Source organism: Pezoporus wallicus, unplaced genomic scaffold (assembly GCF_028554395.1).
Source record: "Pezoporus wallicus isolate ANWC-B61680 ecotype Strahan unplaced genomic scaffold, APGP_CSIRO_Pwel_v1 contig_6732, whole genome shotgun sequence".
Taxonomy (NCBI): domain Eukaryota; kingdom Metazoa; phylum Chordata; class Aves; order Psittaciformes; family Psittacidae; genus Pezoporus; species Pezoporus wallicus.
The window spans coordinates 3,120,681-3,134,994 of record NW_026638638.1 but is presented as its reverse complement, the minus strand read 5'-3'; the positions used below and the strand labels follow the sequence as shown (position 1 = coordinate 3,134,994).

Sequence of the window (14,314 nt, the reverse complement as noted above, 5' to 3'; positions counted from 1 at the left end):
ATTCTGCCCTAGTGAGACCTCACTTGGAGTATTGTGTGCAGTTCTGGTGTCCTTAACATAAAAAGGACACGGAACTGTTGGAACAAGTTCAGAGGAGGGCCACGAGGATGATCAGGGAACTGGAGCACCTCCTGTATGAAGACAGGCTGAGAAAGTTGGAGCTGTTCAGCCTGGAGAAGAGAAGGCTGCGTGGAGACCTCATAACAGCCTTCCAGTATCTGAAGGGGACCTATAGGGATGCTGGGGAGGGACTGTTCACTAGAGACTGTAGTGACAGGACAAGGGGTAACGGGTTAAAACTTAAACAGGGAAAGTTCAGATTGGATCTAGGAGGAAGTTTTTTACTGTTAGGGTGGTGAGGCACTGGAATGGGTTGCCCAAGAAAGTTGTGAATGCTCCACCCCTGGCAGCGTTCAAGGTGACATGGTTTAGTGTGATGTGTCCCTGCAAGGGGGTTGGAACTAGATGATCTTAAGGTCCTTTCCAACCCTAACTAGTCTATGATTCTATTTAAAAGTAGACAAAATATTTAACATACAACTGTCTGATGACCAACCAGCACCTATCTGTGCCCAAGCAGAGAGTAATCTCAAGTGGTGTGCACTAGTGATTAGTTTACATCAGAAAATCTTCATTACTTCCTTCTCAAATTAGATACAGATGTGCAACCTATATTTCTGCAGGTTTCACACTGGCAGGAACTGTGCTAACAGGAAGCAGTAAAATCTGAGCACGGGCAAACTACCTTCACCACTAGCTGAAGTTCCCACTAAATGCCACAACTGCACATTAGCTGAAGTGAAAGCTCAGTTGAGATCGTAATCAGAATATAGTGGATCCAATTACTCTACTAATAGGAATGACATCTTAGTGAAGAATAGGTGAAAGACACCCTGAAACAGACTTAAAAACCCAGGAGCAACAATAAGCCAGAATGACAATAAAATGAAATAATTCAAATTTTACATACTTTGAGGCTTCATTTAAGTTTGAGAGGAAAACTGCTCTAGTAGAGAGAAATTATCTGAGCAGAAAGCAAGGCAGTAGTCAAAGTTCTCTCTTCAAAGCGCTGTATCATGCATTGTCTTTTACCACTGAGACCAGAAAATAAACAATACTGTTTAGCAGACTTTACTGTAACCCTACCATTCTGAAAAGCTAAAATAATAAATTGTTGTAAATTTCTTTAATTGGGAATCGGAACTTTCCCCCCCCTTCTTCTATTTTGTGTAGCATCCAGCAAAAAGAGCTTTTTCAAATACATGGCAGATAAAACTAACACCAGAGGCAATGTAGGCCCACTGATGAACGGGATGGGTGCCCTGGTGACAGAAGATACAGAGATGGCAGAGTTACTGAATGCCTTCTTTGTTTCTGTCTACTCTGCTGCAGGCAGTCCTGAAGAGCCCTGTACCCCTGAGACCTTAGATGAAGTCAGGTCAACGGAGCGGTCTGCCTTAGTCGATGAGGAATGGGTTAGAGACCAGTTGAGCAATCTGGACATCCATAAATCCATGGGTCCAGATGGAATGCACCCGCGGGTGCTGAGGGAACTGGCGGAAGTCATTGCTAGACCACTCGCCATCATCTTCACCAAGTCTTGGGAAACGGGAGAGGTGCCTGAGGACTGGAGGAAAGCAAATGTCACTCCAGTCTTCAAAAAGGGCAAGAAGGAGGACCCGGGTAACTATAGACCGGTCAGCCTCACCTCCATCCCTGGGAAACTGATGGGACACCTTATCCTTGGTGACATCTTAAGGCATATCAAGCATAAGAAGGTTATGAGGGGCAGTCAACATGGCTTCACCAAGGGGAAATCATGTTTGACCAATCTCTTAGCCTTTTATGAGGAAATAACACGGTGGATGGATGATGGCAGAGCGGTGGATGTGGTCTACCTTGACTTCAGCAAAGCATTTGACACAGTCTCCCACGGCATTCTCACAACTAAATTGAGGAAGTGTGGTCTGGATGATCAGGTAGTGAGGTGGACTGTGAACTGGCTGAAGGAGAGAAGCCAGAGAGTTGTAGTCTATGGGGCTGAGTCTAGTTGGAGGCCTGTAACTAGTGGAGTGCCTCAAGGGTCAGTACTGGGACCGATATTATTTAATATATTCATCAACGATTTAGATGAGGGAATTGAGTGTACTATCAGCAAGTTTGCTGATGACACTAAGCTGGGAGGAGTGGCTGACACGCCAGAAGGCTCTGCTGCCATCCAGCGAGACCTGGACAGGCTGGAGAGTTGGGCAGGGAATAACTGGATGAAATATAACAAGGGAAAGTGTAGAGTCCTGCATCTGGGCAGGAACAACCCCAGGTTCCAGTATAGGTTGGGAAACGACCTGTTAGAGCAGTGCAGGGGAGAGGGACCTGGGGGTCCTAGTGGATGACAGGATGACCATGAGCCAACACTGTGCCCTTGTGGCCAAGAAGGCCCATGGCATCCTGGGGTGTATTAGAAGGGGGTGGTTAGTAGGTCGAGAGAGGTCCTCCTTCCCCTCTACTCTGCCCTGGTGAGACCGCATCTGGAATATTGTGTCCAGTTCTGGGCCCCTCAGTTCAAGAAGGACAGGGAGCTGCTGGAGAGAGTCCAGTGCAGGGCAACGAAGATGATTAAGGGAGTGGAGCATCTCCCTTATGAGGAAAGACTGAGGGAGCTGGGTCTCTATAGTTTAGAGAAGAGGAGACTGAGGGGTGACCTTATTAGTGTATATAAATATATAAAGGGGGAGTGTCACGAGGATGGAGCCAGGCTCTACTCAGTGGCAAACAATGATAGGACAAGGGGTAATGGGTACAAACTGGAACACAAGAGGTTCCACTTAAACTTGAGAAGAAACTTCTCAGTGAGGGTGACGGAACACTGGAACAGGCTGCCCAGGGAGGTCGTGGAGTCTCCTTCCCTGGAGACATTCAAAACCCGCCTGGACACATTCCTGTGTAACCTTATCTAGGTGTTCCTGCTCCGGCAGGGGGATTGGACTAGATGATCTTTCGAGGTCCCTTCCAATCTCTAGCATACTGTGATACTGTGATTGCACCAGAACCTGCTCAGCTGCACTACCAGTGTGAAGTTGCTGCCCTGAAGACATTCCTACTACTCACCATTAATAATGCCAGAAGCATATTTCTGTGTTTTAACTAAAACTCTGTTTCAGAAGAGAGTCTACAATTGGGTGTTCTCAGCATGTAATGTATTTGTCCCTCAACTTAAGCGAGGCATATCATCCACATTTCAGACGGTTTCTTTTTGCACTGAGCTGTCATAGAACCACATTTTGTAATTTTAAGAGGCTATATATTGTCTATTTCTCAGTAAAGATATTACTACATCTACAATAACAGAGCTATTGGATTCACATCTATAAAATTAGTCAGTAAAAAATTTATTTACCTGTAGCATTAACACAACTGTCTTTACCACGTTCCACTGTGATTTTCTGCCATCCACTATCACAGTAAATCCTCTAGCTTTGCACTTCTCACTGAAAGAAGAAAAACACTTAGGAAAAAAATTTGTGTCTGATAAAGTTGTAAGTAACCAAAACCCCTGAAATTTACATAAGGTAGAACAGCATTTCATAATCTTTGGTGCCCAAATCTGCAATTACAAAACCAAACCATTTCTGTGATCTTCTGAGCTTACAAAAAACAAAGCAACCAGCATGTAACAGTAAGCATTATGTTTCATACTGAGAAATGCAACTGTTATTTCATGCTTAAAAAAAACAAAATGCAAACAAAAATGGCAATGATTTTTCCATACTGCCACTATAAAAGAAAGGTCATTTTTCTTCATGACTGACAAACAGAACATTAGACGATTTCCCAGTTTGTATAGAGAACAAAGAACTTTGGTTGCATTTTCACACAGTTATTCTTACACTAATATATGTAAAAACATATATCACGTTGAGACAGCAAAACAACTGACACTTGCTAGAATCACAATGCCTGCATCTGTTCCATAAATACAGCCAAATCCTTAAGTTAATGAGATGACTGGCTCAGATGACCATTTGGTATTTTCATCACTTTACAAAAGACAACAAGCTGTTTGAAAAACCCTAAAATATCCACAACTAAGACGTTGTGCGATATCCTCATATACCTTATGTGTTACTTGTAAGCAACCTGAATTTATTCTTTGCTTCTCTCCCCAATCAGAATTTTTTAAAAATCTTAACTACAAAAAACAAACAAACAAACAAAAAAACACCACACATTTAATTGTGTTTTAAGAACATTACTAAATTGCAATAAGCAAAGTACATTAGTCTTCAGCCATTGCTCCTCTGTTTCCAGAAGAGGAATTTAAATGGATAACAAAAGCAATCACCTATCCAAGAAGCTTCCTGCCTTCTTAAATCAGCGGCACAAGGAAAAAAAAATAAAAAAAATAAATAAAAAAAATCTATGACAGATCAATCTCTGGATCTTAGGAAAATGTGGTTAACTAAGCTAGGACCAACAACTGTCACTATAAACTTGCAGCGTTACATGCACAGAACTTAACAATGATTTTACAGCAAGGTCTGGATGAGAGGATACTCAAATCATCATTCAGCACATTTAAGTAGTATTTTAACTTTAAACATTTGAGTTGCTCACTAACTTCAGTAAGACTTTACATGTTTTTAGACTCGCTGCATACTTATGCACTACTATCTACAAAGATTAGGCACACAGAATAGTAAAGATAGAAGAGGAAGGTTTTTTTACTTTGGGCATTGCTACCTTTGCAAGCTTAGGAATTTCATTAGAATGGCTCATTAATTTACATAGCAATTTAAGAGCACTGACATCAAAAAGAAGTTAAAAACATCCCAAGAAAGGAATGAGGAAATAAACAAGGCAAAAAAAGAAAAAAGAAAAAAGTGTCAAATATACAATATAAAAGGATATATGCAAACCTTGGCAGATGCCCCCAGTTAAACAGGATGTATGCTTCTAATTCGGTCAGACAGTATCACATTTTAAACATTACTGAAGAGAAAGTAAGAAGAAAAAAAAAAAAAAACCATAAAAATATCCCTTCCACCACCAGAAAAGGTGGCAGCCCTGAACAGAATGCCTTTGAAATCACCTTGGGATACTTAGCAGATAGTCTAGTGTGACACTCAGCTCATCCATGCTTGTCTGTTCAAGGCATAATGGAATTGTCAGAATGAGGCCACTTCTTCTGTCCTTCCCTCCTATTTCAGGGGGAAAAAAAAAGTCATTAGAAAGGTAATATGACGGATTAAAGGTAAAAGAAATACTTTGCAGTTACATAGTCTCAAAATACATCATAAGAGTAAACTTCAAACTTGCTGTGAAACTAATATTGCACCTCTCAGTTCCAAGGATTCGTTTACCACATTGATGTTTTAGGCATCACCAAGGCTTCAGAGCACAGACTACATCTGTAGCTGTCACAGTCTTTCATCTAGTACTTTCAACATAAACACCACAAATCAAGTTTTCCAAAAGCATTATTTTTGCATATCTAGATTAAACTGTTAAAAAGCATCTTGTAGTCCTTCTGTATTACCAGCATGACAGAAACAGTAAGCTTCCAAATTGAGCATGTACCCAGCAGCTCCCACTGGAGCACACTTCCTAGAAGTATCAACTACACAAATGCAGGATCTTGTACTACACAGGCTGCCCATGACACATACTCTGAATTGGTAGCTCATTCGAACACGTAAGATTTCCAGACCTGCTTCAAAACACGTAACAGTCACCTTACACTGGAGATAAATATTTCCAACGAGTTGCTTTAATCTTCATATGTATTTTCAAACCCTTCTGGTAAAAGTTTTACAAGAAATATCAGCAACAAAAATCTTGAAAGAGCTGGCCTCATATTTTTACGTCCATTAGGAAATCCAGTAAGATAAAGTATTAGCTGATGCTGATGTGCTGCACTTAAGTCGACTGTTCTGCAACCATGGTTTGGGTTGTTCTTGACTACACAGATTCTCAAGAAAGTCTCTGGAAAGGTACAGTTAAAAAAAAAAAAAATATGGATCATTATGAAAGCTGAATTTTTTTTTCTTCTGGTGTTTCCACTCAAGACTGACTTCTTGAGTCACACAGGTATAAACCAGTAATCAAAATGGATTTGAACTAGGTTCTTTCTCATATCTTAAATTAGAACTTGAGCTAAATCCACTGAATTTGGAACAGCTCATCTAGTTCATATATTCTCCACTTTGAGAGAACCACCTTACCTATTTTTTTTTACCTTTCTGCCCTTGAATTTTTTAATGTCTAACCAGCAAGAAGAAAAGAAATCTTAATTTAAAAACCCAATCAAGTGTCTCGGTTGGGGAACCACGAAGGGAAATATGAGAAGTGAAGAGGGGAATTTGTGCATCAAGTGAAGAACATTAATGAATCCAAGCATACTCCAGAAGGCTATAGTTCTTTAGTTTACAGCTTATTAAATCACAACTTTGGTAATCTTAAAAGACTGGGGGTAGTTTTTTAAATCCTTGACTATTTTTCTAAAATCAATGCCCATCTGTACATTAAAACAGTCTCAAAGTAAGTGTTCCACAACCTGGAGTAGCTGAAAGCCTTTTCCATTTTATTCAATATTATTTTTTAGAATAAGTTTTAATATATTAGCTATTTTATTAATAAGATATACTAAAAACAAAAGATACATTTAAGCACATGTAGAAGGCAGTTTTCTCTACATGTTAGAAAAATTGTACAAAGATAACTCTCAGCTTTATATAAGGTGAAAAAGAAGCAAAGTAAATTTCTGTAACCCTAGAAAGAACACCTTTATTCTCAAATTGTGTTATTCATATGGTTAAAGAAATTAAATCATGCTTTTGCTTCATAAAGTTCCTTAAAATTGAAAGAACTGACATTTGTCTATTTGGTAATAACTTTTCACAGAATAGCTGTGTGGAAGTAACATGAAGGAAACAAGCACAGCAATGTTTGCTGATGCATGTACACTGGCATAATTTGATGAGAATCCCCCCCATCCGTTAAAGATGCAGGCAAGATAATGGAAAAACACTGATTACACAATATATGTTGGCATCTTAACTACAGTAGGTTTTTCCCTTGTTTCCAAAGCTGTGCAAGCTCCCCAAAGAGTATTAAAGATCTCCCCTGTCACTTATCTTACGCATCTTCGTAAAGGACCTACTGTTTTAAGTGGTTCATTGCCACAGCTGTGCTGCCCTCATTTATCTGGGGGGGGGGGGGGGACGGACACAAGAATTACTGCTGGAAAAACATCAATGCACTTTTTAAGAGTTTTATTTCCAAATAGAATAATTAAAGTGTGGTGCTCCATGAGTAAAGACAGATAGATCCTTTCCACACAAACTAAGAGGGAGTCACAGTTTAAAGCTACACTTATTTACAGATTGTCTGCCCTTCTTAATTTCCAAGTGGCAGAAAACCTCAAAATTAGAGTGTGTAAGTGGAAGAAAAAGGAAAATATTGATTTAAAAAACTGGATGTCTGTTCTCAAATGTACACTTGAACTGAAAAAGAAAAAAATATTTCTCTCTACTTGCTACAGTGCTTCGTGAGCACACATTAAATCCAACAAATAAGAGAAAAATGCTGAGTTTGTGGTTGTAAAATGCTTCAGAAGTCACACTGATTAAATGGCAGCTTGTTAGCTACCATCTCTCAACAAGAGTATTAACATTAAAATGAATAAAGAAGCCGTTCCTTAAGTGTTCAGGCATTGTTTGGTCTTTCCTTATCCATAAGGAAATCCTCTGAGAAGGGAGGGTAGCAGGCCTTAAGAATGTAGAAAATAAATTCGTTGAAACTAAAATTTGCAACAGCCAAGTTCAAAAATTATTTACGTTATAAAATGGAGGAACTATTGAAAATGAGTGTAGTAGGGAAGCACAAAAACACTGTCAGAAGTTTTAATAAAAAATAGGATAGAGTTTGGTGATCAAACTGAGCAAGCCTGCAGTTGGAAAAGTAAGAACACAAGAGGTTATGAAGGTATTTTTACCAGGAACTGTAGAAAGGTCACCTTGAACCAACTTCCAGGGTCCAAAATTCCAGGAGCCATCGCAGCAGCTCAGCACTCTGCTAGATAATATATTTGTAAAAACTGTATCTAACACTTCTCTCTCCTCACCTACCCATGAACTCACAAGTGGAGCACTGAAGTTGTTCATTTTAATTAATATATACATGGCTGGGGAAGGAATAGTTTGCAGAAAAATACTTTTTCTTCTAGTATTTATAGCAAATTAGTCTTACAATAGCCGACTCAACTGGAAGGGACCAGTTCTGTTCAGATAGTTCTGGATTCATGAGACAAACATCAGGCCCCACAAAAGAAAATAACTATTAATAGCAGTTCATGTTTTGCTTACACAGACCTGAACGACTCCAATGTTGAACAGGGTCTAACTAATGAAAGTTTAAAAATGACACTTGAAGGCCACTCATGCAAGATACTAGCCACACAGCCATTCTCACTTTCATACCTGAATTGAGACACTATTTGCTGAATTAAAAAAAAAAACAACACATAAGCCAAAGCCAAAACTATAATCTCTTGACATTTCACAGAAAGACTGCAACAATTATCTAAATTATTCAGTTCCTTAAGTCATCTTCTCTAACAAATGACCAGTTTTTCCCCCAGGTTGTAAACACTACTAGAAACGATTCAAACATCTGTATTCTGCCTGCACTGTGATATTTGTGCAGCTTCCTTGCACTGAAGTATAAACAGCTCAACCTGCCATAGCAGAACAAGAGGAAAGGAAGGAGTCATAGCCGATTCTTTTCCTCAGTGAAAAATGATGACCAACATTTACTTAAAAAATAAAATTATTCTTAGATGAGTATACAACTTAACTCAAAACTGTATTTTTAAAGGAAATATTGTATTCACCCACCACCTTCAGAATACAATATCTAGTGAGACAAACCCAGTTACATTGTCATTTCAGGCATGGCAAACACCACCTCCTTATCATACAAAAAAATCACTATGCTCAGACTCATCTGAGTCTTTTGGTTTAGAATTAAACATGAAAAATAAAATCAGAGGAAATGAACTTGATGTGTGTTATAACTCAGAAGTGGTATAGTTTATAAACTGAAAACACAGTTGCTTCCCTTAACTTAAACAAGAGCATTGCAAAAAGAAATTTTTTAATTCATTTGGCACCAAAGCAGTTGTTCAGGATTTTTGACAAGTTAGTAGTAGCTTGCCTTTTTTTCCCCTGCTCTTTGTAATGACCTATTAACATGGAAGCTACACAACCATGGATGCCAAATTTGAGGAGACACTCCCATTGGAAACCATCCTGTTTTGCTTCCAGAAAAAGCTGGGAGGGCCAACATTACTTGTACCAATTTAACTCAAAATTGCTAAGACACTTCAATATATAAACACTGAAGAACTTTTCCTAAAATGTAAGTGTTCTGACTTTTTTAATCATTAATGTATTTTTATTTATGAAACTCTATGGAATAAAATTGCTTTAAAGAGACACAATGAACTGATTTCTCTGTCAGGTTCCTTAACTTACACTGAACAATACTTAAAAGAACTACTGCATAAATTTTTGCCATTCATTAAATTAAAGCATCCATTAGTATGCTACTCAATTCCAAAAAGGTTAAACCTACTTAGAAATATGTAGGTTCAGAAAGGTTCCTAGCATTTAAACCACCACTCAATAAATCACATTCCACTAAGAACACCTGTATTTCAAAATGGATCAGGCAGCTTTAATAGCAAATTGAAAATGCACTCTAGTTAATAAGAACTTCCCCTTGCAGCATAATGTTGAACAACCAACATACTAACCATCTGCTACTTTTTCAGAGAAATTGCCCACTGTCCCAGGCTTTAATGTAAGTTGAGTTTTTGGAAGATCTCTGTTTTTTAGGAACTGCCTGATTAGTAGTTCCTAGGGGCAGTAGGGAAATTCAAAGCAAAACAAATTCTGTTAACAAAAAGAACAAGTTTCAGTTCTCAAGTGACCGGAGCAGGCTAAACTGGACTAGCTATAGGAACCACAAGAATGTTTATGGCAACACTCGTCAATTTGTGAAGTTGAGAAGTGTTCTGCAAATTGTCTACCTACCCTGGAGTAGACAATCAAACACCAAGAGCTAACACAGCTATCCATGACAGCAGTGAAATCAGCAAGAGAATGTCATTCATCATTTTAAGTATTCCCTTTTGTTTTTCTCTTCAACCCAAGATTCAACAAGCTTTAATAAATACAAAGATGATTCCAACCTTGCCTGAATTAACTATTCGGCAATAACCACAATGTTGCAATGCATGGCTAATTCTGCTTGCATCCATTTATATCTTGAAGACTGGGGTGAAAGGGAAGGAAAAATTTTCTAAAGAAAAACCTGAAAATATTCATTCTGCATTTCTAAAACCACATTAAAAAAAACAAACAAACAAAAAAAAACAGAAAGGATTATTCTTGGATTCCTGCCAAATCACCATTCTTTTAAATACGGACTGAAACTTCATGACATCAACTCTATGGGTTGAGTTACAGGCTACAGTGAAAACAAATGCTAAATGCGAACAGCAATACCTCGGCTACTAGACTGAAAGTTTCAGAGATATTTTTTGATATACAACAAAGTGCCAACCAACAATATAACAGTACCTGTTAAATACATCCAGCAAATACAATCAACCAACCTAAAAATTCCATCCAGGTTATGCAGGGAGGAACCAATTGAGGAAAATAGAAACCATACCTGAAAGAAAAGCCAATTTTTTCTTCAGAATGGGTAATATTACTGAAGCTTCCATCCTACTTCAGATAATTTTCACAGCTCTGAAACAGAAGAAGTTAAAGCTGTCAAACATGTGAAATCAATTATGATATTTCACCAGACTGAGCACTGGACAAAACACTTCCGTACTTTTTCTGAAAGAAGCAAAGACCACTGTAACCAAACTCCACTGTATTGTAAAAACAACTGTAAAAGAAAAAACATTACCACATGAATTTTCCCATGCTAGCCCATCTAAAGATTTCTTCCCCCTCATAAAAAAAAAAAAAAATTCAAAGCAGAATCTCAACCAAGGACACTGGCTTAAAGTCCTATTTCCCAACCCTATTAAACTACAATTAATTTAGGGGTAGATTATCCATTTGCTCAGTCATTCAGGTGTAAAATAAGTATAAATTAAATTACACTTTGGCAGACTCTGCCAGGAACATAGTAATTATTTCAAGATCTAATCCTACATATACATCAGGACACTGTCATTAATTAAAGACCTACTAAAGGCAGGGTAAAGAAAAGCATCCAACAGCCAAAATAAGTATGTCTAACCTATAGCTGGAAATTCTCCTCCTTTTGTCTCCAAATCCCTTCTTGCCCTCATGCCATTTTTATTGCATTATGAACTACAATTCACCGTGATTACACTTCTGTGTTTCCTTGAGAAATCAACAGGATACTTGACTTCCAACCTCCTCTTTCAGTCTACACAAAGTAGCAACTGGCATCTGCCTGTAAGCCTTCCCGAGTTCATACTTGCACAAATAAATACATAGAATACAAAAAAAAAAAGAATGAAAAAGAAATTCTGCATAGAAATACAATATTCAAAATACATGACAATATCAATGCCAAAACCACATAAATTTCTTTTCTTTAATTGTAGACATACGGCTTTAGACCACAACCTGGAGTTCTCTATCTGGGTTTTTCAGCATTCATCCACACTAACAGAAATATTTTCTTTGTGAGGGGGGGTTAGGAATGGGGATGAAGGGGGAGCAATTGAAGTTAAAGTAACTGAATGAAAACTATAAACTATCTAGGAGAAAGAGGGGAAAAAAAAAAGCTAAAAAACAGAGCACTCTAAATAAAGAGCCAGAGGTATAATAAAATAGTTGTTCCTTTTCTTGTTAAAACGTGCTCCATTGTAAACAAAAAATGCCAAGTTATTTTTATTATGGAACAGAAATAACGTTTCAACAAGTTTATACTGTCCCTCTCTGTTCCAGTATGTAATGCTTCACAATGTTCATTCCCATCCCTTATCTCAAAGTCTCCATACCTGTGTAACTTTTGTCAATTATATAAAATACACATTTCCCATATTACAGAAGGAAGCAAACTTCAGTTCTTTCAGAAAAAGTAATCCTAAGACAGCTTGCACTTTAGCAATTACTCAAAAAAGCACCCTATTACGTATGCTTCCTGTATGCTTCAGACAAAAATTTGTAGGTTATAAAACCTAAAACATGTCCATAAGCCACAAAACTCAGGCTGTCATTTTTATCTCTCCAACACCATGCTCAAGCCACCCTGTGCGAACTATGTAACTTTGGCAGTATTCTTTTCTTCTGAAGATGTGGACTATGTACCGGGTAATGATTTTTCCCTCTCCTCCCCAAGTTATATTTCAAAATTATTATAAATAGCTCCTTATTATAACCAATGAAGAAAACCCAAACCTACACAGGTATACTTTGTTTTCTTCATACTTTCACAGATGAACAAAAGTTTGCATCAACTTATTGACTCAAGGGAGCATGTTTCCCTGCGGTTGCAAAAAGACCAATTTATTTAGCATGAAAGCACTGCCTGGATTTCTGCCACAGTGGTGGCACTGTCCATGGATTAAAATAGTTCTTTTGTTCAGTATTTCCTGGAACCAAAGGAAGCATTCTGTTCATTCAGAGTGGAGGGAGGTGAGTCAGAACAATTAGATCAGTCACCGATAATTTCAAACACCTAGCCTTTTCTCCAACAACTCCTGTAGTTTTCAACTGCTTCTCTTCTGTAAGAGCTTTAATGTGCTCCATCTACAAGAAAACTCTCAGAGTAGGTTACCAGAACATACAAAAAAAAAAAATTCTTCAGTTTAAAAATAAGGTTTTACATCCTTCTCTATCTTGTTTAACGCTCCAGAGAATCTCAGAATGATTAAAATAAATATGTTTTTTTTTTTATATTGGAAAGAGAAACAATTTTAAGAGAGCTGTCATCTACTTTCCACTGGGAGCTATCAAAGGGGTTTTAAAAGGGTACACTGGTAAAAAGCAGGTAAGCATATTTAGACCTACAAGTAAAAGAAATTCTTTTTAACTTGTTTGGAGGAAGACAAAATAACAGGCTCTTAAACTGGCCATCAAGCTCTCAATTTAGCATGAGGAAAGAATGATGTGTTGCTCAATGTTGTACCACTATTTAGCTGAAATAAACAGATCCAGTGTCTATTCATCAATAAAAAAAGGTATTTGGGTTCATTAAATAAAAAAAAAATAAAAAAAACCCAACAACCTACAGAAGGAAAACAAAAGCACTGAAGAGAACAGATTTCACTTGAGGAAAGTGAAATACTTAGAAGCTGAATTTATCACTTCCAAAACAAATGACATAACTTTTGTATGCACAAGTTTTACAGATATCAAACAAGCTAAAGAGGTTAAATCCGTTTGCTGAATTTCAGAAACAATCTAGAGTGCTGCATGCCCACCTGCAACCTATTTTGCCAATTAAAATACCATATGCTCAAACTGTAAAACTTGTGTATACAGGAAATATGTTAAATAAAAGAACTTAGAATGAAGAACCTCACTGAACTTGTTTAGAATAACCTAGGCTTTCAGGTTTTTAAATCAGTAAAGCAATGTTAATCTCTAACACTCTTCTGAAGATTTCCATGGAAAGCTGGCAAGACTAAATCCACATAATATTTCTGCTTAAAACCTAAATATTTGAAAGGTGTTCCAATGAACTAGAACACTCTTCCAACCACCCCCACCAAGTAGAAACTAGTAATACTTGTGAAGAAAATTCTCTTAAATACAAACTTAAATGAAATAGGTATACATTAGGGGGAGGATGGGAAGCTGGGGAAACAGTAAACACACAGTAAAAAAAAACAAACTATAGAAGAGATAAAAACACAAACAATGTTTCAGGCTGCATTACACTGAAATGAAATCATAACTTGGTAGGCTGCATCCCATGTCATTTCTCTCAAAAGACTGTAAGTTACATTGGTTTACTCAACACAGTTTAAAATTCTAATAGTTTTTGGTTGCCCTTTTTTTTTTTTTTAAATAAAAATGCCACAAAACCACACAGTAAGAACTAAGTGTAATTCAGCAGAGAAGTGCATAACTTGTGATTAATGGAACATATCACCTGTATTTTCTGCTACACATCATTTAATAGAAAAAATAAATAAGAACCAATGTCCAGATGCTATTTAAAGCCATTTTAGAAGTCCATTAAAGACAGCGAGCAGAGAGAGAAGTTGACGGACTAGCACTGACTAGACCACTGGAAGAGAAAAGCTGCCCTC

The 14,314-nt window shown here is 37.6% G+C and overlaps 1 protein-coding gene across 4 annotated transcripts in view; it reads right to left on the bottom strand.

Moving 5' to 3' along the window:
- The window catches only part of SESTD1 (SEC14 and spectrin domain containing 1), a 65,520-nt gene that overhangs the window by 40,731 nt on the left and 10,475 nt on the right, over positions 1-14,314 (bottom strand). For all 4 annotated transcript variants that reach the window (XM_057411670.1, XM_057411667.1, XM_057411668.1 and 1 more), the window contains 3 exons: positions 10,738-10,817; positions 5,090-5,198; positions 3,398-3,488 (listed from right to left, as the gene is read on the bottom strand). In XM_057411670.1, coding sequence (XP_057267653.1) covers positions 3,398-3,488; positions 5,090-5,198; positions 10,738-10,792 — 255 coding nt within the window. In that variant the 5' untranslated portion in view covers positions 10,793-10,817. The remainder of the gene's footprint in view (positions 1-3,397; positions 3,489-5,089; positions 5,199-10,737; positions 10,818-14,314) is intronic.